This window comes from Hetaerina americana, unplaced genomic scaffold, assembly GCF_022747635.1.
Source record: "Hetaerina americana unplaced genomic scaffold, ioHetAmer1.1.p SCAF_36, whole genome shotgun sequence".
Taxonomy (NCBI): domain Eukaryota; kingdom Metazoa; phylum Arthropoda; class Insecta; order Odonata; family Calopterygidae; genus Hetaerina; species Hetaerina americana.
This window is the reverse complement of record NW_027286941.1, coordinates 4,786,165-4,810,523: the sequence shown is the minus strand read 5'-3', so window position 1 is coordinate 4,810,523 and position 24,359 is coordinate 4,786,165. Positions and strand designations below refer to the sequence as shown.

Below are 24,359 nucleotides of genomic sequence, written 5' to 3'. Positions count from 1 at the left end.
GGGTCCCGGGTTCGATTCCCGAGCAAGTCTCTGGGTACCTACATCTACACCCAAGCTATGTGATTTTTCGGGTACCAGATCTGCATACTGAGCCCAACAGTATATTTATATGTACGAGGTCTCTCCAAAACATAAGTAGAATAAATTTGAGGAAAAAATGTACTGCAGATCAAAGTACAAATTCTTCATAAGAGCACCGTAATGTATCCAATTGACACACCAATGACAGTGCTTCCCCCAGTCGTGGTGTGCTTCCTATAAGACATCAACAGGACCCTCGTTCAGGCACCTCGTCATGGCCTCTTTGACATAATTCAGTGGTCCAAAATGGTGCTCAAAAGGGTTCTACTTGGACCGTACTCAAAGACCCATGCCTCATCACCAGTACATTCGGGTCACTTTTACAGTGGTCCAAGGTAAGATTATCACACAAGTAGTCTTCTGACAGCACCTTGGGAACCAACTTGGCACACCTTTTACAGGGCTAAATCTTCTGCAAGAATGAAATGCACTCTGGTTTTCTGAATATTGCACTCTTTTTCTAGCATCCTCTGTACTAGGGGATCAATCAGAATTGAGCATGTGTCTCACTTTTTTCACATTTTCATCAAACTGTGTTGTTGGTGGGTGCCCAGGGCATTCTGCGTCGTCAACATCCCCATTAACCTCCCAGAACATCCTGTGCAAGTAGGAAGTTTTCACTTGGGACATTTACCCATCACCAAATACCTTAACCTTAACCTTGGTCATGGTGTCCAAACCCAATTTTCCAAGCTTAATGTACAATTTTATCGCATATTATTCCTCCATGGAAAGTGGCATCGTGAATTCGTTACGTGAGCGTCGAAAAGAGGTCCAGTCTAGCAGCAATCCGCACACTGCAAATACCCATAGTCAACTGACGTGGGTCACGTTGCTTACAAAGGATCTCCCCATTACCTTTCCCACCACAAAACACCCAACTCCAGCCATCTGCATTGGTGACAAATAATCATTCTACTTATTTTTGGGACATACTCTGTATACGTATGTGTACACACACACACATAGGCATATGTCATGCGAAATTTAGGTGAATTCAAGTTAGATCAGCACTAGTTTGAGACCAGCCTTCTATTAGCTTAGCTGTTGATTATTATCTTTTAATTTCAACATTTGTTCCTCTATAAATCTACAAACAGAGTTAATACCAACATTTCGTTATTCCAGCAGTTATTGAATCAATTAGTACGACAATATAGACCACTCGTGTAATTCAAAATAAATATAGAATCAACAAAGGACCATGAATGTGACATTGAAGAGTGTTTGTTTTTGTTGCCCTTCAAAAGGGAATGGGTGAAGAGGAATGTGCGAAGAGAAAGGTGGGAATAAAATGTGAGGAGAGGAGAAAGGGGGAATTGAGGGCAACGAAGGGACACACAATAAAGTAGAGTTTCAGCATATGAAAATTTCATTGGGCACGACCGATATAACTGTGTACCTAAACGCGGACACAAACGTAGCGGTCGCAATGAAAATGAAATGGAGTATGAATAAAATAAACATTTAGTTAGCCTTCGGAACTCGCTCAAAACGGGGCTAAACGCAGGCTTGAGGACCCCCTTTAGAAGTCGCACCAAAGGATAGACTCAGGACGGATGAGGGCAAAACGAATAGTGGGATACCTACGGAACACCAAATGGAAAAACATTTACGAGGATAATCAAATGTGTTAAAAGATTCCTCCCTCATTCGTTCAAGAAATGAAGAAGTAAATGCAATGAAATGAACTCAAGAGGCGAGTGGAGGAGCGAATTATTAGTGTATCGTATATAAAAAGAATGGCAAATGCGGTAGAATGGATTTTACATGTGAAAGTGGACGGAAAAACTATGTGAATTCGATGTAACTCAAACCAATGATGGATAGAAACTTCCATACTTAAACCTCATAATCATACGTAATTGCGGATGAAGGTAGGGGGGAAAAGGATAGGAACACACATGAAGGGCAAACAAATGACCAGAGGGAATGGAGGAAGGGTGAAGATTTCAAGCAGGAAAATGTTTCACTGGTCGAGACTTGAATCATATACCCTCAATTTGTGGGCTGATGCTGTACCGATTATTTAATTACCTATTCCTATTCCTATACTTTTACCTGTAAAAATATGTAACCATTTCAGAGCGTAAAAATCATTCGCCTTGACCGGGATTATTCCGGTCTTGCTGTATGCTTGAATAAATAAGAAAATTTATAAGATAATATACGTATGTATATGTGTGTACATAAATATATATATATAATATATATATATGTGCATATATATGTGCATATATATATATATATATATATATATATATATATATATATATATATATATATATATATAATGGGACGGCACCATAGAACACAAATAGAATAGCAACATTTAAAAGGACAGTCACACGGTAAATTGTTCGAGCTTACGGCCCTCTCAGAGGCCTTCTATATATATATAACAAATATACCATACACCATAAACACAGTAGTCAACCCGGAGGTCGGTTTAGTAGGCGATGGTAGAGATCACCCAGTACTAAGCCCTATACGGCGTGTGAAAATTCACACATCAGGGTAGGGGGGGCCAGTTCCTTTCCCTGTGCCGGTTATGGTTTCCCAGGAAGACCTGGTACCCGAAAAATCACTTTAGCTTGGGTGGAGCTGCAGGTGCTCAGAGCCTTGCCCGGGAATCGAACCCGGGACCCTCCGGTCAGCAGTCCAACGCTCTACCCACTGGACTACCGCGACCCACACACACATATATATATATATATATATATATATATATATATATATATATTATTTTTATTAAAGGTAATCTACCGGTTAAGGTAGGTTTTGGATGGACACAACTACCAAATAAATACTTGGTGACTCCTAACAAAACAAAACACAATCCAGCAACCTACTTTACATCAGACCAACAGCCCTATTCTTTTCCTGCCCTTTCCTCGCTTGCCTATCATTCTCCCCTCAATCACAGTCTTCAATATCTCACTGCCGATCAATACGCCCTTCATCCATTTCTCCATACCTCCACAGGATTTCTCCCAAAAACCCCTCTCTTTGCCCACTATACCTTCCATGATGATTTCCACTTCACAAGCACTTCGTGAGGATTAGTTTTCCTTTCGGTCCATTTCACCTTCTCCGCTCTTCTCCACACATACAGGACATATACTAGCAGGATATTCTAAATGAGGCCTATTCAGCGAAATACTTCATCACATTTACCCTCCTTCGATGATCAAGTCGTACGTCTTGAGCCCGTACTCGATTCTGTTTGAGTTTTCCACACATCGTGGAGAAAAATAAAATTAGCCCTATGTTTTCTCGTTCAATTTCTTGAATGTAGTCGCGTACGGAGATCGAGGGACGCCCCCTGGACCACAGGCCGATCGTAGGTCCTTGGTGGAGCACCAAGCCGTAGTTATTTATATATATATATATATATATATATATATATATATATACTCATATATACAGAAACAGATATAAGGAAAAGGGATAGGAACACATATAAAGGACGAACACAATAGAGGTGGGGAAGGCGGAATCGAACGGATCACAAGAGTAAAAATATTTCCTCAACCGGGACTCGAACACCGGATCTTTCCACTTGCCGGGCGGATGCTCTTAACCACTTGAGCTATCGAGGATAGTCAATTTACCCTGAGATCCGTGGGTCTAATATGTCGCCAAGCGCCCCGATTCTTTCAGCCAAGAGATGGCGTCAGGGGGCTGTTTCACCCACCAAAGGAGAAATAGACAATACACAAGGAAAGGAAAGGACAGTGGGTTAGAATTCATGCAACATCATACAGGAAAGGAACAGTGCGTTTCGTGGCACGCATAGCCAGAAGAAAGAGATGAGCCACATTGGCCAAATACACATTCAAACACGAAATCCCGCCAAACGGCGAATAAATACTCATATATACAGAAACAGATATAAGGAAAAGGGATAGGAACACATATAAAGGACGAACACAACGGATCTCAGGGTAAATTGACTATCCTCGATAGCTCAAGTGGTTAAGAGCATCCGCCCGGCAAGTGGAAAGATCCGGTGTTCGAGTCCCGGTTGAGGAAATATTTTTACTCTTGTGATCCGTTCGATTCCGCCTTCCCCACCTCTATTGTGTTCGTCCTTTATATGTGTTCCTATCCCTTTTCCTCATATCTGTTTCTGTATATATGAGTATTTATTCGCCGTTTGGCGGGATTTCGTGTTTGAATGTATATATATATATATATATATATATATATATATATATATATATATATATATATATATATATATATATATATATATATATATATATATATATTTATTCATTCATTTATCGATTTGTAATTATATTTAGTGGAATTACATACACTTAGAACTACCCTCTTTTAGACCCAAGTAGATCATGCTAAACTATAAAAATTTACTATGCGTAAGAAGGAACAACCAAGTAAAGCAGCATGCCAAAGTTTGTGTTGCTAGATAATGTATGTATTATATGTATACCCACTATTGCAATAATATGTATGCATCTAGACTTAACTTAAGGCATATTACTACCTGGTTGTCACTACTCTCCGTTTGAGAGAGAAGAATTTGATATTGTACGTTTCATCAAAAATGTTTGCGGCGGATTTAAGGTACACATATATATAAAAAGTTACGCTTTTATAGAAAAGCTGGGCTATTGTTTCCTGTTTTCCCGTTCATTTTTCACTGTTGGCTTTTATTTTCAGTGAGAATACTTCAAGATTAAACACTTCAAAGATGAAAATATTGTAAATCTCCAAACCATATTCATAAACATCGATCAGTTCCCAAAAATAATTTTTTACCAATAAAATCTTCGAAATAATACCGAAGAAAAAATTCCAGAATTATTTTCGTGAGAAAGATATAGTAAAATATACAGGCGCAAAGTGTTGGGTGTGTAGATTGTGAAAGGAAGAGAGAATGTGGGTAAATGAAGAGCTTTTTAAACAGAGAGAGACAGAGGAGGCAAAAATGATTTGCTGTGAAATAGCATTTAACTTCGATTAGTTAAACATCTGGTGGATGTTTAAAACGCGGATTAAACAGGCTCTTATCGAGGGATGTATTGGTACGAATGGCTTAATGGCGTTCAGGTGTATCCGCGTTAGTCATGAGTTGTGTCATCAAATGGGTACATTGACGACATACTCCTCCATATCAAGATCCGACGTCTGAAGGAAGAGGACTGTCGTACCTATGCGAACTTTAAGGTCTTCGGCGTAAAATTGCTGCGTCGACAAACGAAATTCTAAATAGCGTTTATCTTTTAATTATTTTGCAAAATCTGTCTCCATTATCGCATTCATTTTATAACCAAATTTTTAAATTTTGAGTCTGTAAATTGCAAGATTTCAGTGAATGAGGTACACGGAAATGGAAATTAAAAGTAAATTCTGAAAGCGTTTCCTGATTTCGCAGTTGCTGTGAAAAGCTCATTTTCAGGTCCTCTATTATTTTAAGAATTATAAAGTTAGTTCATTAGAGATAGTGGTAAAATGTGATTTTTCAGTATTATCGCCTAAATTAGAGCCATATTTTTCGACATATATAGAGTCATTATTATTCGTCAATACATTTACTAGAATGGACTATTGGAGATAAAATATTTCATATTAATCTAACTTTTAACCATTCAAGAGTTACTAAGAGGTAAAAATGATATGTTTTATTCTCTTCTAGTCTTTTATCATTATATGGGATTATTTTATAGGCGATAATCTGATGATGCAGAGGTATTAAGTAATCATTTGTCAGACGTAGATCCACACATTTGAATCTATTTTTCGCCGAATTTCGTCATCTATTGTGATTTATTATTCTTAAACTCGTAATCAGTGAGTATATAGTCATTCTTTGAGTTTCAATATGATAATTTGTATGGTTGCAATGCTGTAGATTTAAAATATTTGCATGAAGTCTAACTTTTATTTCAGTGACACGTAAATTGAACAGGAAGTGTTTTATGACTGTAAATAGTTTGAGTGGCCTTGATTCATACTGTGAAAATATTCAGAAATTATTACGAACCCATTAACACCGGTCTTTAGCATTTATAGCACCGTCGCCAATGACCCGATTTACTTAAGTGCTTAAAGTACGCTCAAATTCAGTTTTGTTGCATTTTATCAGTCCACATGTGTCTACTATTCCTTTAGAACAACCTGGTATCATACTTCCAACTGATTATTATTCGAAATAATCCCTGGAAAGGAATTTGTACAATATTAATAATGCTAATGATGTCACAAATTTATTGGACAGAAATATACACAATCATTAATGCAATTAATGTATTATTATAGACCACTTAGACAATCACAAGGATATTTTATGCCTTCCGAAACATGAACTCGTTTATACTAATTACACTTGCGATATTTTGATGAAGTACAGTAGTTAGTTATTTATTCATTTCAGAATATAATCGACTTCGAGGTAAATACCCCTTTATCCACAAAAAAGGGGTGTGGCAGGTGGTGCAAGCACCAGGTGAGAAGGGTAATTGACAAGAGAGAATGGGAAAAGTATTCAGTATTAAACAATGAAATAACGTGTAAATTTTTATACATGCTGGAGGAAGATTTACTTCATAACAAGGGTTAACTTATCTAATTAATTAGGTATTTTGTATGCAAAAAATGGGAATAAAAACGAACCAAAACCATTTATACGACAGGCCTCCAACACAACAAGATATGTCATTTAAAATTGAAAAGTAAGGGCTCAAGTAAGTAAGATTCAAATATTACACAGACATGCAACTCATGGTCTCAACCCCTGAAGTCACTGGTAGGGAATGTAACATACCGCTGTAGGAAGTTGATGGCGTTAGGCATCCCCTTCCCCACACAAAGAGACGAGGAATGGAAAGACAAGCTTGAAAACAACAAAGCAGGGCAGGAAATATTGCACCGAGCCCTGCATTTATTAAATGGTAGGCCCATGCGGTCATGCGGGAAGGGATTAGATAGCAAAACCCACGAGATGAGTGAAAGTGCATGCATTTGAGTAAAACTAATTATTCCTTAGACGTTGTGGGTGGCAAATGGAATTTTTGGTATCCCAAACCCTTTAGTTGCTATCCCGTATTGCCCGAGGGTAGAAAAGGTCCCTGAGTCCACTAGTTCTTCAATGCACTCTGCTCAGATGCAACGTTTCTGCTGTTATGAATTTCATATAGATATCACGATTTACCATTTACTTTGGGATAATGAATGATATACAGGGTTCGTCCGGAAAATAAGTGTACTGACTCCTGGGCTGGGCGCGCCGCTCCAGGCGCGCCCAGCACCGCTCTGACGGGCTGCGATTGGAGGGGGTATGTTGGCAAGCGACGCTGAAAAAGGCAGTCGGCTCTGAGCTGTGGTGTAGTGAGGAGCTCTGTTAACGCGAACCTCCACGCTTCGACCCACGTCACGGAACGCGATGCAGAAGTTTTTGGAGCAGCGTTATTCCATCAAATTTACGGTAAAGCTTGGGAAATCGTCTACCGAAACTGTCGGTATGATTAACCAGGCTTACGGGGAGTCAGTCATATCCAGAAACATGATCTTTCGGTGGCACAAGATGTTCGTGGAGGGCAGAGAAGAGGTCGACGACGAGTCTTCGAGAGGTTCCCGATGATGCCTTCGCGGGAGCGTTCCAGGAATGGGAACGCCGCTGGAACAAGTGTATCGACTCACAAGGGTCCTATTTTGAGGAATATTAGCTTAAGATATGTAAAAGTGTAATAAATTTTTTTTCCTGAGCTCAGTACACTTATTTTCCGGACGAACCCTGTACTCCCTCAATGTCTTCATGCGTAGAATCACGAAAAAAATATTAAAATCTTCAAAATATGTGCAGCACAAAAAATACATGCACTACGTAATTAACGTGTAAGTGCTGTTACGGAAGTGAAGGCATTTAATGGAGGCGAGGGGGTAGAGGAGAGAAGGAAGGAGGGGCTTGGATGGCGCGGGGTATATCTGGCCACACCGCTGTGAGCATGAGATTCCCTGAGAGCAGAGTCGAGCGTCAAAATTATTTCCCCTTCCACAAGTCTCTAAGTATCCCTTTCAGTGTAACATGAATCCTTTGTACAGCGAGTTCAGTTGCCATGACGGTTGCGGGTCAGAGTAACTGCTGGGGTATTTTGGAATGTAGACTGAAGTTTCGTAGGTTTACTTAAGGGCATAACGTTGGAATATCTTATCGTCAGTGGTTATGAACTCCTTGAACTTGTTGGCTCAAAGAATTCAGACACCATCTCAGTGCCATGATGAGAATATACTGCGAATATTCACTTTAATCCAGAATAAAGTCTTCTTCTCCCTACTAGGAACTAAGACTACAGTGATGAGACCAGGCTTTCTCCGCGACCTGCCTCCACGCGCTTCTTTCCCTTCCGCCAACCCTCTCACTACCTCTCCCCTTTCATGCGTACATCACCTTTTTTAGCCATCCCACACCTGCGTTCCCTCTCTACTCTACCTTTAATATCCGGATTTGTTTTCGCGTTCGTGATATTCTCAACACGTACCTTATACAATTAATGCTTTTCGTCTTGATAATTCGCACTAAGTCCTAGATACTGAGTACTTGAATTTTTTATTTCACCGCCGCTCCTTATTTTCCATATCTTATGCCCTCTTGTACCTGTCCATAGAGCCCGTGGATAATTTTCCTTTCAGATATTCACACTCCGCCTACGCCTGTAACATTTATGCTCCACGCTTCCAAAGCCATATGTAACTGCTGACCTAATTAATGTTTTATATCATATTGAAGTCACAGAGGCAATAGGGTATATATTTAAGGATCCGCGTCCGTGATTCCACTCGTGTAAAACGTAACTCTGATCACGAGAATTGCCGACTCACTACCCCCTAAGATACAATAAACGTCGATATTAAGCGTCTTCCTTCGCCGCTACCTACCTACTTTGTTTTCCGCTGGCATCGCGGCTCAACTGTTAGGCGGAGTGGTACGTGCCTGGCCCATTGGCATCCCTGTTCGCCACTTTAGGAATACGGTCACTTTTCGACCGGGGATTAGGCGGGTAGGGGGCACCGTGGGAAGGAGTTCAGAGCCCTCGGCAGCTGTACGGGGGGGAGGGGTAAGGGAAGGCGGAAGAAGTGGGGGATCGGGACGGGGCCTTAGGGAGGAGGCCTTCGGGAGGGGCTCTTTGGAGAGAGATAGAGCGAAAGAAAATAGTGTTCACACAGACCGCTCTCCACCGTTTCCCTGCCATGCTCCTCGTGGTCCTGCTCTCTCCCGAGAGAGAGAGGGAGAGAGAGTGTTGGGGGGGGTCAGGAGGGGGCTCGAGGAATCCATAGGGATTCCTTCGGGAGAGGGAAAGGTAAGAGGAGAGAGGGAGGGAGAGAGAGGGATAAGAGTGTGGTAGGAAGAAGCCAGGGAAAATGTTCGGATCCGTCGATTGCTGGAGCGCCTGCCAACGGCGGAGGGAGAGCGTCGGGTGTGGTGTGGCAGGAGAGGGATCAGCCGCCGTGGCGCGGGGCCATGTGCGCAGGAAGTGATAATGCGAAATATTTTTCGAGCGGGCGTTCGCCCTTCCAAAGGAGACCTCCCTTACCGGTTAATCTTACGGCCCGAGCGTTCCGTTGACGGCCCTGAGTCCGTAAACTGTGCTGCCGGTGAGGTGGGAACGAATTTGAAAACAGGTTGCGCAACGTTTCGTTCCTGCGATAAGTTTTCAGCCTTCGCAACATCATCGGTCGCTTTGATTTATTCCAGGTGTTCTCAATATACAACCCCATCAATTTTCTGTGACATTTTTCATTGGTGGCGCCCCCAGATTTTACATTTAGACTAGTATGATTTTGTATTAATATGGCAGATTTTTAACAAGAAATGGATCATAAATGGCATTTCATCAATAGCAATTATTACTTGAGCTTCCGATAATTTTTCCCCTAATTAAAAATATTTATCGTACCTATGGCATTCACAAATGGTGACGGGAAAAAATATGTTTTTTTACAATGGATTTAAACCCTCGTTTATTACCTAACTGTGAAAGACACGGCGTGTGATTTCCAGGCTGAAATTTCCGAAGAAAATGTCCAAACCAAAAGACGCCACGTACAGAAGTTCATTATCAAAGCATAGAACGATTTAAAAAAATGTTCATCACTAAATGAAAATTCCACTCGTCAATGAATTCCAAAAAGAATATTCCCGAAGCAATCATATTCCTAAAAAAATTCCAAACTAAATTAAATAAATTTACCGACTGAAGAATTAAAAGTATCTCATTTGGCACAGATTAATACAAGGGTTATATTCAGTGGATTATTTGCGGCAGCCAAACAGCCTTCAATAAATATTACTTGTATATCTGCCAATATTGCTGACATATTTGTCTTCCATCGTTACGTAAGAGTACATCTCTATTAACTATTCAATTATATATCCTCTATGATAAGTTCTATGCATATATTTTCGGCAGTTCTGTATTTGTTTTGTCGACAGCCGTGCAAGTGCTACTATGCAAAACAATTAGGCAAAACAACCGCTTCCCAAGGACGATAAAAATGGCTGGTTCAAGCTGCGAAAACATATATTTCAAATTAATTAATTGTTGATTTTGTCTGTTTTGTGTGTAGAATTTTGTTTGCTGGTTTCTCAGTAAATCGGCAGTAATTGCTGTATGAAGATATGCAATTTTGTTAACGTACAAACAAATGAGCTTTACGGTAATGATTTTGGTCCTTACTGGGGGTCTTTCTTTTTGAATATTCAGCAGGGAGGATTGAAATATTATTCATGATATGCGAACACTTTGTTCAATTTGAGTTTTATGACTTCGGGCTACATTTTTCGCTTTTTTCAATTTAGTGACTTTTGTGTTTGTATTCGATATTTGACTTTCAACACTTTCCCTCCCAACCGTTTTATTATGCATTTATTATGCTCTGAAGATATTCTAGGAGTGGACTTGTAATTGTTACTCTAGAGCAAGAAAATAAATTACCAAGGGAAAAATACAAATGCAATGGTTACTTAATGGCTTAACATCGCGCAAAATTCTTATTTCAATTCAAAGTGAAACATGAATAATTGAAATGTTTCCTGGATCAATAAAAGAATGAGTCCCGAAAGGTCAGTCCTGTATATAAATTAAACAATATCTGTAGACTTAAATGGTTAATGTTAATTTCAAAATATTAACTCACTTTTCCACTTTCCGTGGAATAAATTAGTTCATGAAATACAATTCTAAGTAGTCCATATAAGTGGTGTTAGAGTGATATAGCTCACATTAAATGAATTTCCTCACTGAATATGCTAACTTTTTAACCATGGTAAAAATTACATAACATATTTTAGCATTATTTCCAATGTTAAATACTATCAACTAGTCTACAAAAGCATTACCGTACTAGGAGTGCTTAGAGTTATAGTGTCATAAGGAAAGTCAGTGCACATAACAAGAGAATAGATACAAAGCCTCAAGTCTATCCAAGGAGATGATGCTGTAAACAGAATTGCCGCCGGCTTCTTGTGGAAGATAGTGAAGTAGGTCTCTGAGACGGGTGATGAAGAGCTGTTGTTCATTACGCATGGCCCGCAGGCTTGTGCAAACTCCTTCCCTAATTGTGTATGACAACATATGTCGTCCTAGCGCGAGTCTCGAAGTTACGAAATTTTCTTGAAACCATTGTTGTCCTTGAGGGAAAGTTTCTAAATCGAGAACTTAAAAAAAAAGAGAAATCTGCCCTGCAGTTTTAATAATTTCAACAAACACAATGGCAAGCAAAAATTAATCCTGATCTGCTCAGTTATATCTACTAAATTGCTAAAAAATTTGCTCAAATTGCAGTCTAACTTTTATTCCCATAGATCTTGGGAGATATATTGTTAATAATTAGATAAATAGAAGAAATTATACTTGGATTATATCCAGTTAGTATGATGACATTGCGATAAATTTTGATCAGCAGAATCATGGGCAATCAGTTTGCGTTCGTAAGAAAATATACATTTTGGGATACCTTCTTCCCCACTGGAAACACCATTTCAACTTGCGTAACTGATACGTTAGTTTTCCAATTGTTTTAACAAAACCTGGTGGGTAGAAGGAAATTTTGAGATAGTTGTGTATCTAGTTAGTACACAATGCTTCTTGGTTATGATTAGTCAGCCTCCATTTACGACTCTGAGGAATATAATCTCAGGAAATGGAAGAGATTGAAACGTGTCATTTAATTTGTTTAAAAAGTTTAATTCTTCGCTGTATCCTCTGGAAACAATTTTTAGTTGTCTCATTATTTTTTAAACTGTTATTGGATGAAGTTAAATTGAAAACGTAAACATTGTGGTTCATTTAAGATTGTTTCTGGCTACAAATCGCAACTTCTCTAGCACTCATCCTATAATTAGTTAATTTTAGAGTTTGCCTATTTTTCGTTTCAGCAAAATTTAAAAAAATTAGAAAAACTATCATAATAATACCAAACGATAAAATACCAATAAAGCAATAGTTTTAAGGGTATTCCTGAATATGAGTGAATCAGTAAACCTGAGAATGTTACTGCTTATTCATTTAAGATGTTTATCCCCGCTGAAAAAAACTACTTGCGCCTAAAATTTTCCCACACATCTCAGAAGCTGCAATGCATTAGTAATGTGAGATGGTGTTAAGAGAAATTTTATCAGAACTTATGTCACCATCATAGGCTTGACTTTTTTTTATAATCCCAGTGACACTTTTCGCCGGCACAAGTGCAGTATGGTGACACTAAAAATATTAATGTTTATTAAGAATTACCGACGTCTCGTATATTAAGGTCATTCAATTGTGGGCGAAGATGGATAAGAATAGAGGTGAAGAATCGCATAAAATGAAAGTGGTAGCTATAACAATAGAGCATGGGAGAGGCAGAAACCTAGCTGTTTGAGAGGGGACTACGATATGGCTCTTAAATGGGCGATAGTATAGGAATTTAAGACCGAGGAAATGTCTGCCGAAAATTTGTGCGAGGCGGTGGTTGCCCTGTTTTATTATGGCTTTCTAAATAAACCCCATCTACTCCGAAAGAGTCCGTTTTTAAGTGTTCTGACGGTTTAATGGGAAGCTTGAAAGCAGTGGCAGTCTTGATAAAGGTCGACTCAATTTGAAAGTCATACGCACGAAATGGAAGCATAGGAAATAATCGATTCCTCATCAATATATTTCCCCACGCGTTCCCTCATAAAAAAGGTAATTTAATTATTACAAAGGGGTGTAGCTATTGATATCTTTGAGTTTCTGAAATTTTATGCACTTCGGTAAAAATCATGCTGTTCTGTTATATGACAAAGGGTCATTATTTCTGGAAATACAACCCGGTATTTTTTTATAATTGAATACCTTAGTATTGCTATCGTATAAAAGTGCCGTATAAGTGGAATACCGTTTTATCTGACTTCATTTCAGCCCTAAGTTTCACAGCTGTTATGTTCACATCAATTTATTATCCATGTACCGGCGGGCGATGGAGTTGCAGCATCTATTGAATTGCATCTGAATTAAATTCGGCATATAAGGATATTGTTTGCGTAATTAGAAACTTACAAAATTCTCCTCGGATATGCAAATCAACTCCTGAGTACAACTGATTCCATTTTTATGTCTCAGCTATTCGCAAAATTGTAACGGTGATAAATTTCCATCAAACAATGTATCTTACCAGACTAAAGGAAACGTACCAATTTTGTCTATCCCCGACTCCAAATATACATCAATTCGATCCTCAGAATGCACAACTTTTTAAGCATCTTATTCCAATTTTTTGTGAACGCATTTAAATTTTTAATTTCTCCCCGTTCCCCTCTGCAAACATGCCGCGGACCTCTTATTAGTATCGACGATTCCCACGTCATTGTTTCGCGCTACATCCGTCATTTCCCATTGACGTGGACCAATCATTTCTCCTTCCCCCCCCCGGGAAAACCCTCCCTCTCCTTCCCCCTCTTGCCGCGGGCCCCCTTTGAATCACCACCCGCCGTCTCGTCCTCCCGCGCGCCAGTTATCCCACCCCGAGGTCCTTTTGTCTCATCCGATTGTGCGCCCGGAATCGCGCAGGGTGACTGAAAATATCGCCCCCCAAATTAGCCAGCACGTGTGCAACAAAAGTGAAGCGCGCAATCAGCTCCCCACCTCCGTCCCATCTCCTCCCCCCCCGTTAAGGGATCGCGGGGGATCGTTTCCAGCTCACACGATCTCCCCTCCTTCGCCCCCACTCCCCGCCCCCGGACGTCTACCCTGCCCCTTCCCACAAGCCAAGCCGAGTGACCACCACGATGCCCCTCGCATGAAAAACAAAGCATACCGACCCGATACCCCGTGGGGAAGGATTTTGAAATCACGGGAATGGGAAGGGTATGTGTGGCTGGAGGCGGTGATAAAGGCGTTTTTGGCTCTCGTGCGGGTCAAATCACATCACGGACCAGTCACAAAAGACCGCATTCCGCTTCGGGCTTCCCCCTCTGTCCGCCATCCTATCCCCATCTATGCTTCCCTTTTCTCTGCCTCGTTAAATCTCTCTCTCCATCTATCTGTGTACAAATAATATCGAGGCTCGAGCGTATCTGTCACGTCCACTGTGGTTCCATTCTTCAAATTCATTAAAAGAATAGAAGATTAAAGGGTCATTTACGGGAGAAAATTGAATTTCATTAAAGCTTTTATTCTCTATGAATAGAAGTAAATTATGCGATAAAAAACGGACATATTAGGTCATAGAAGGCAGCAGGGTTCGATCCTCGGTATCCCTGTCACGCACTGCGTTTCAATCACGGCTAAAATTCAAACGATCATAATAAATGACGACATTATTCCGATTTCCATTTGAAAACTCCCTTCCTTGGTGGTAATGGAGGGTGATTTGCACGCGCAGGGTGATCTGTACTGTTTTCTCTCTCTCATTCTCTTTCCTCTCGGCGAAAAAACTCCACATCAAGGAAGGCGACGCAATCTGTTTCCTCTCTCACCGCCCCTGACGCCACGCTACCCGCCCGCCACCGCACCCCCCCCTCACCTCCCCCCCTCCCGGCCGGCGTGCCCTGCTGCGCTCGGAGATTGCGAGACTACGTCCGGAACTCCTTTTTGGCGCTGGCTGGAAGGGCTGTCCATCAACACCTTCCATTGGAAGGTCGCCCCGTTAGCTCCCTTAACGGCTACTCTCGCTCGGCCGACCCTTTAACGTCCCTCAAACCCTCTCCCCACCTCCTCATCTACTCCACCCACCCTCCACCCATTAAGTGAGGATGTGGCGCATTTGGCCAAATAAAGGGATGCGGAGAATGGCGGGTAAATGGCGGAGGGCACCCATTCGACACTGGCAGTCAGGGCAGGCACTGATGCGTACAATGGTGTGGGAGGGTGAGACGGGGAAGGGGAAGGTTTGGGGGACGGGTGTGTCGGGGGAGGAGAAAGGGGATGGGTGGAAGAGCCGTGATAAAGAAGCCGGAGATTGTGACGAGCCTTGAACTGGAATGGAATGTAGGCATAGGTGAGTGAATGCCGTCAGTTTTTGACACCATCCTCATGAGTTAAAACATTGATATGAAACCGTAAAAAGTCAGACAATGGTTTTTATTGGTTATTCCTGAAGTGTTTAGTGCCTATGTGGCATTGAAATTGGGTAAAATTTTAACTGTTCCATTCGCCGCAGTCGGGTTTGAGAGCGTTTGTCCCTAAAATGCTGTCACAGTGATCTAATTACCCACGAACGCAGACACCGCTCCTCTCTTGGTGGTTTAGATAGTTTCGGCAAGAGTTTCGATAGCAAGGGTGTCATTAGTAAAGTAAACTTTACGATGAGAGAAAAACAACAAATGGAAACAATTCACGCCCATAGCGGAGACTCAAGCGGAAAATGAAGGTTGAGTTGTGTTGAATTCCCATCCAAAAGTAACGTATATCGTATTTCCCTTCTTTTTAGCTTTAAATTTCTGCTTTTCAATTTTTATTTATGATAAAAACTACACGCGAAAATAGAACTTAGGACTCTTAGTACAAAAACGAGCCAATATATTAATTGTGCGTTTTCATAGAAAACTGACTTTATTAGATTTAGAATTTTACCAGGGCTCAACGTTACATTATCTGCGCGCAATTAAAATCTCCTCTTCTTTGTGCTCCCTTCACTGAGGCACCCTAACTTACTTAAAATATGGGAATTTCGACCGCATCATATGACATTACAGTAAAAACTTTTCTCTTGAGTTGCAAAATCGAGAACAACTCTACGAATTAAAGACGCCGTGTCGACTTTTGGATAAATGTCTTCATAAAACAGAACGAAGCAGAGACAATATCTTTAAAAGAAACACAACAAGATATTTTCCAAAGAAAACTTTCGTAAGAAAAACTTTGAGTCTTATTTTCAATGGGTCGCTAGTAATGTAACGCCTCGGCGTTTGCCTGTCTTCGCATGACTTACTTCGAGTTACTTGTACATGCATGTTGGTCTTTGCGGACCGAATTTCAAGCAACTATTCCTTTTAATTTAAATCCATCGAACTATCCTGCAAAGGCGAAGTAATCATGACAAAGCTCGTGATAGAGTTCATCCAATTTAATCCAGGTTATCCTCCTCATTCGAATTAAATTAGAAACTGCATGCACATCATTTCTGTTTAAATCAAGTATATCAATTATTAGGAAGTTTTTTAATTATTTGCATGAAATAAATGGATGAAGTTTGTCATGGCTGATCCTTCACAACGCATTACTTGCTCACGCTTTTTCAATGAAAACTCTAATTGAGTATAATACTAGTAGTTATTAGGGGAGGCGACTGACAGCAGAGGTCAATAGCGCCGTTAGGTATAGGTGGGTACCTTTGTAGGGAGAGGATATTCAGGAAATGGAGGAAGGGCTGAAAGTAATCCACGTTGGTATTATCATACTCTTAACAAAAAGCGCTAAGGGGCGCAAACGCGTCGGTCTAACGTCCAATCGGACGGATGGTGAACTCACTAAAAGTGCTCTCCATATAGCACTCCGAGTAGGGATCTGAATACCACTGAAAAATCTTAAAGCCTCCGAGATTAGAACCTGGGCCCTCAAAGTACAAATCCAGTGCAATAGCCACCCCGCAATCACAGTTATGCTTCAAGCCACAATGCTTAAAATAGTATATCCACTTCAAAAGAGATAAATACTATCCAGGGAGTTCATTACAAGTTTGCAAAACCGAATTTTTTTCAAGCTCTGCATTATTTAAGCGGAACTGCTCTGACCTAAAAGAGAAGTTAGCTCTACTACATACTCGTATGTAATTTCATATATCGACATAACACAATTTCCCGGGCGCATGGCTACACAAGCAAACCAAACGTTGTCTTCCATAAATATACGCGAGTAATATTATAAAATTATTGCTGTGTAATTATCCTAAGGTTAATTAATAGTACAATTAGTTAATAAGCGTCGTAAGTGGAAACCTTTTTGTAATTTAAGCATTAAGTCAAGACGTTCAGGAATGCATAATTTATCGTATTGATGTAAAAGCATGGTATGAAAGCAACTACCTTATAAATTAATGCCATCGCAGACAACACTACTTGCATAGGCAGGATAAACGCTGCATTGGTGCAAGCAAAATTCCCTCTGTAATGTAAACATCAACTCATATAGATCATCACAAAAACTAAATATAAGCGTATGATAACATTTTTAATAGATACATAGTAACAATATTGATTGAAGATGATATTTACTGGCTATAAGAAATACTAACCACAATTATATCCTAAAGAAAAACTATTTTCTTACATTGGAAATCATGATATTACAGCTCGAAAGAGTTTCGGTGTTATGTTAGCTGATGATAAGGCTCGCCTGGATGTCACGGAAGGCAACAAAGCCAGCTATAAAGTTTACATTTCTTCATTAATAACTCATTTACTGTGGGCATTAAAGAATTCCAGGAAGTGAAGCCTGAAAGTGTAAAGTATATTACATGTCTTTATCACTTTCATGGCATTTCTTACACTTGAGATTTGAACTTAATAAATATCAGACTTTTTGTGATAATCCTATTCTTCCGAATTGTTAAACATATTACTTCCACTACGAATATATTGTGACTCCTTCATGGGGGCGTAAAGGTGATTTTGTTACAACTTTATAATTCTACATTCTCTTGCATCGGCAATATTCCTAATTTTTATCTCATTGTTTCCAAAAAAGAATCAATAGGTAAACAGAAATATTCGCATAATATAAAACTTTACCTAACTGCGATATCTGCTGAGCTTCGGAATATATTCTTCAACTTTGTCTTCAAAGAAAGACCGACTGAGTGCACGCAGGGCATGGGTAAGAAATTGGTCTCGTCAGTCCCGAACGAAATAATAGGAAACTAGTATTGTAAGTCGAACGTATTCGTAGTTCTGTGGAACGTCTCGGTTCGCTAAGAGTTACTGTGAGAAGAATCCTTTCTGGAGGGAGGAATGACTCCTTGTTCAGGTCAAAAAGCTGAGAAAAGAGGCGGTGGCGAGGAAAAGAGAACGAGGCGTTTCAAATGGGAGGATACGGAGACAGGCAGATTGGAGAGGAGGGCGGGGGTCTTTATGGGAAAGTGGAAAGAGAGAATAAATGGTGAGGGGTGGGATGAGAACGGATCTTGGTTCCTTCCTCATTCGCAGTACCTAATCGCTGTTACTTACACTTGATTGACAAGCGTTTATCATATTTTATATAATTTCCGGATTCTGAAATATCTAATGGCTGAGGGAATTTGATTTCCTCACTAATCGACCCCTTTCGGTGCCATAAAGGCCTCGAGAAAGGGAACGGAGAAAATCGATTTCTTCAGTCAGGGCAAGATGGAGTGCTTCATCCTTTGCCTGACTGCTTGATTGAAAGGAGGTGAAATAATAACATTGGGACAAGGATTACGGTCTTCGTTGATTGCTACAAGTTCACATATATTTTCTTTTTTCCCCTCCATATAAAGTGGGTGGGTTTTTTCAGTTACCTAGTCTTCCTCTGAGTTACTCTAAAGTTTATCATTACGGGTAGGGTAATAGTAAAAATGAAATTTTAAAAACGCTACTCACTTGCTTATGTTTTATATTTCAAAACATATTGTCATGGAACTGAGGGTAAAATTGATCTGAACGTGAAATATATATGGCCTTATTTGGAGACAATATTTCCATCACCTCTCAAAGGATTGTCATTGCTTTATGATATCCAGTTTTTCCCCATAAACTTTATCAGCACTTTTCCCACTGCCCCATATATCTCCAAAGGTGTATAATGTGGTGTTATGAGGGTGAAAGGAATCTCAAGTTAAATTTTAAAAATATACGGAAAAGGATACCATATAGGGCATTATATAAACGCTGACAACTACTTTTGTGTGTTACACAGTAAATATTTAAAAGCTCATTTGAATAAAAATGTGTTGAGAATAGCTTATACTAAACCTAAATGCATAAAAAATCACATATTATACCAATTCATCAATTTTTATCGAAGTCCATAGAAAATAAATTGCCTGACATCCCATATTCCCCTTTGTTTAATATTTCTATAGGTGCTATCCGCAGTTTTATTTTCCGCTTTCTTATTCAAAGCCTTGCTCAATCATTCATACCTGCATATATTGTCGTTCATTTGATGTAGAATATTGAAAATAATACTCTTTGAAAAATCAGCTAGGCGTTCTGCGCCAAGAGTGTTAATTAATAAAAAACCATGTGTGAGATTACGAAAATAACACCAATACATTCTTATACATGATTTCAATGATAGGCCAAGTCATGTAATTATTATAGGACAGATATTTCAAGCATGAATGTATGCCATTTCAAATGTTTGCTATGTGAGTGTAATAGATCCAAAATACGCCAACATTGTTTAACTAATAGCATTTTTATTGTTCGTCATTAGCTAGAGGTCTAATTCATTATTTCGTAAAGATGTAATCACACTTTCACGTGCACAAGAGAATCATAGGTATGCATAAAAGTACACTTCACCCAGAGGAAAATATTTGTCAGAAATCATTCTGAAAAGAGCTGTTATAGGTACAGGTATAGGCATTATCCACAACCTATGGTAGTTCAATGAAAATGAGTCATTAGATTTTTTTTAAATTGGTATATTTTTCAATGGTGTGTCTCTTAAACTGAAAGTTCAAAATGGAGGCAATTTGAATGCATGAAATGGTACGATTGAAAGGGCTTCTGCTGATTCAAAGCACACATTTCCAAATGCCTCCGCATTTGATTAAACCCAAATCAAGGCATTAGGGAGCACGGCAAGTGATAACACTACCGTGTTTCGTAACGGTTCCTCAAGGAAACGGGATGGCAAATAGAATCGAACTAATAATGAAGTTAGGGAGAAGGTAGCTGAGTAGAGCTCACAGCACTTAGTTGAGAACATCAAGTTACGAAGCTTCACACTCTCGAGGTACACATTGGTAAAACAACAGTTCCACCGCAGCAATCATCACAAATTATTTTTCTCTACTAACTTTTAAGTGTTAGAAATACTCGTTAAAAGCAATACATAAACCAAAAAACTGCATTTTAAATCCCTAGGGTAAAATATTTTTCTGGAAGCTAATATGTTGCAGTTAGCAACAGGGACAGGTCTATATTATCAAAATAATCGATGTTATCCTAAAAATGTTCTTGTGGCATCGAGCTGTTCACTCTAGACGATGAACTATTTAAATCATTTTCATTCTAATCAGGTGTTTTTTAAATGGATGAAATATGTATGACACCTTTTAAACATAAAATAATGCAGCAATGATGCAACGAAACTTCAGGTCATGCAATGAGATCAGCAAGATTTATTCAATGAGGGATCGAAATCTACCTCTCCTCTCCCCTTCATCCCGTTAAATCGTTCTTCATAAAAACTGTTACAACTTAGTTCATATGACTGTCATCTATTTGCAAATTTAAAGGTAGTGTTGTTTCATATTGCTTTATTTTTCCGTAATCGACAACAGAATGAAATTATATTTTATTCATCAGCAATCATATTAAAAGATTAAAAATGTTCGAAGCGTCAATAGCCTTTAGTGCTGAGGGTTATACGGTAGCGCCTGGTTTGCGGAAGTACGTATCTATTTTCGCCGAGCAAGCGGGGGAGTTTGCCGTGGGTATGTCTATATAGAGGGCACTTAACACGTGTGCCGATGCTCGAATGAAGGCTTCGAATAGCGTGGCTCAGTGTCTAAACGCGAGCTTCATTTCGAGCAGGATCGAAAGAGCTTTCTTTCCAAAAAGACTTTTTATTACCCTTTTGTAGTTTACTTCATTTTGGCAGTAATTCTGCACTCCGTTCATTTTCGACCACTCGGAATGACGTCAATCTATCGCAGCTCAAGTGCCTGCCAGGCATTGAGAAGCAACATAAAAAAACTTTACTCCTTTACTCGTATCTCGGCTCCTCGTTGGCAGCCTTCAGAATTTTGAAATTGATAGAACGCCCTTCGAGTATGTGTTTCAACCTATATCGAATTTTCAATAAAGAAAATAATATATTTTTGAGGTAGAAACGGTAGGTTTGAAACTGTAAAATGTTTAGTGGAAGCTTTTTTTATTTTTAAATGTTTTTAAGGTTAAGATTTATTAAATTAATACAAATTTTCTATGCTATGGGTTATAGTGTACTACATCTACCTTATAGCCAATGAACTGCCTCGGTGGTTTGTAGCAGGTGGTGTTAGAATGCAATCCCTAATACTGTAAATTCAGGTGAAAGATATGTCTTTGTACTAGAGACTTCTTTCTTTGAGCATTGTTGCAGTTATTTCCTATCGTAACCGTACAATGAGTGAGGGGCGAGTATCTTTCTACACTAAACTCTGTTTTTCTTATTGTATTTGTGTGGCCCGATCGACCGGCGCCTATTGGTAATAGGAAAACTTAATGATTATCCCTGTGACACAAATACACTGGGTAGACCTCACCAAATGTCGCCATGTTTTAGTGACTTGCACCTTACTTTTCTCCATATAACCCCAAACACTGATTATTTTCTCATAGTAATATTTGCCCACTCCATCTAATCTCCTTTGAAAGTTGTTCATTTCCATAATTACTTTCCACACTGAATTAGAAGGTTCAATTATCAATTATGTGACTCAGACATACGACCTTACCTGAAGGTGGCAGATTGACTCTTGACAGTATGAACAAGCATGCTTGCTTTTTCAACGGTAGTTTATAGTGAGCTGAGTCTAAATTCAATCTAATAATTTTCCACCGTATCAAGTCTGTGAAAATCAATTTGATGGTGGTTTGCTACCACGCATGTTCTTCATTAATTTCATGCGGTAGCAATCGCTTTTACATGAAGTTTCCCTCCATGTGGAAGCGATTTTGAGATTCAAAATACTCGCCGTGTTCCTTATACCTGCCCCAGGCTCTCTCTCAGGCAGACAGCAGAGCGATGGCCTTCGATTGACGACTCGGGCGGTGATTCTCACGAGATTGAAGTGGCGGAAGAGTAGGAACACAGGAATTCACTTTTCATTCACTCGTTGGATGATTTTTATTCTGCATCGCCCTGAGAGTAACCCCCATCTCCATCTCTAAACACAAAATGCGTTAACTGAAATGCATTGCACAGATTCATGCAATGGAAAACGAATGCAGCCTACGCGTTGGTTTTTGTTCATTTCCTGCGTCTACAACTGAATGCTAGTCAATAAATTTTGATCCAAGGCAAAAAAATAATTTTTACGAATGGGGAATAAATTGAAAGTAGAAATATAGTAATAGAAAGGGGAAAGAGTGTAGTAATTTAATACTGCTGTAAAATTACGTTCTGTCTTTTAACGATATTCTCCAATTCATCAATTGATTTCAGCATTTCTAATGGATGATTAGATAAAGCAGGATACATTTGCAGTAATTTTACTTTAAACTTTCGATCAGGTTAACGATAAGAGGTAAACAATATCGTCCGAAGTTTATGAATGTTTTAATTCGTACTTTTAACTCCTAAGTAAAACCATAATATTTCTTTCCACTTTGAATATTTTTCACAAAATCTAGATAAAATAATAATGGGCATTTAAAATCGTAATAGATATTTAAAATCCATATTGAGATGAAAAGAAAATATTATGGATACACATGTTTATAATCTGAAATATTCAAGGGAGAAGCAGGATAAGGGTTCTCAACCAATTCTCTTAAATTAACTCTAACACGAATTACCATCGCGAATTTATCAATATTTCGTAACTAGTAACGTTTCGCCAAATTCTCTTGTAAGGCATAATTCGGGCAAAAAATTTTAGCATTAGAGGAATTTTTAAAAATCGAGTAAAACTGTGTTAATTATCAACTCCTCTTCTTTGGATATGCCATGCATTATCCGCTTGAGATTTAGTTGTAATTTTGGATATAAAATATGGAACAAAAATGTTTTTTTTTAACAGTCGAGTATATAGCGGAATTAGAATGGCCTACCTACGTCAAGATTTCGTGTGTGAGATCTCGTGGAATCCTTCATTTTCCCTCAAGTAGGTGAACACGATGATTCGTCTCCATCTGTCTTCATCTTAGCGTAATGCCCCTCAGAGCTATTCTTTCAAATAAGTAGCGACACGCGGTCTCTTGCGGCTGAACATCTTTCCTATTCGCCTCGTATCCATTTTGCTCGCGCTTATAAGAATGGAAATCCAATACTGAAACGAAGCCTTGAGGTGAGACTTCATGAGAAATTTCATTGAAATGTGCTTCCTTAATATATAATCCATTTACCCGTAAGCGTTAAGTTTACCAACCAATGGATTTTTCGCCAGAGAAATGGTGTAATTTCCAATATCTTACTCCAAAATCTCTGGTTCATGTTTCTTTTTTGAAGAAAATGTATTTTTTATGGGGTGTTTTTTCATTTATACCTTAATGAATAGCTGCTCAAAATAACCTTTCCATAAGATTAACACAGCAAACTCCATATGTATATCCTGTATTGAACAATTTTTATTCCATCTACTTTACCTCATTCCAAACCAATTTCTTGTTCTTTCATCAATTCCTTAAACTATCAATTGTGATTTTTATTTTAAGTAGTTATTAGCCACATAAAGTATTATTTTTGCCTCAAAATCTTTATGTGCACTCCACGTGGGATTAGAATAAAAAAGAATTCCTAGTACTCCAACTTTTCAATTACTTCTGTTACCATTTAAATAAGCAATAAACTTCACTTATTGCAGTGCGCAGATTTATTGTTAGTTACAACTACTACAATGTGTTCAAATGAGCCAGCCCTTTCACCTAAGAGACTCAAGTGGTTATATTTACCCATCTA

At 39.1% G+C, this 24,359-nt stretch overlaps 1 protein-coding gene across 1 annotated transcript in view; it reads left to right on the top strand.

Annotated features, from left to right (window-relative positions):
* Positions 1-327: 327 nt before the first annotated feature.
* LOC139691474 (uncharacterized) overlaps positions 328-24,359 on the top strand; it is a 59,747-nt gene continuing 35,715 nt past the window's right edge. Inside the window, exon 1 of the mRNA XM_071589297.1 lies at positions 328-416. Coding sequence (XP_071445398.1) covers positions 328-416 — 89 coding nt within the window. The remainder of the gene's footprint in view (positions 417-24,359) is intronic.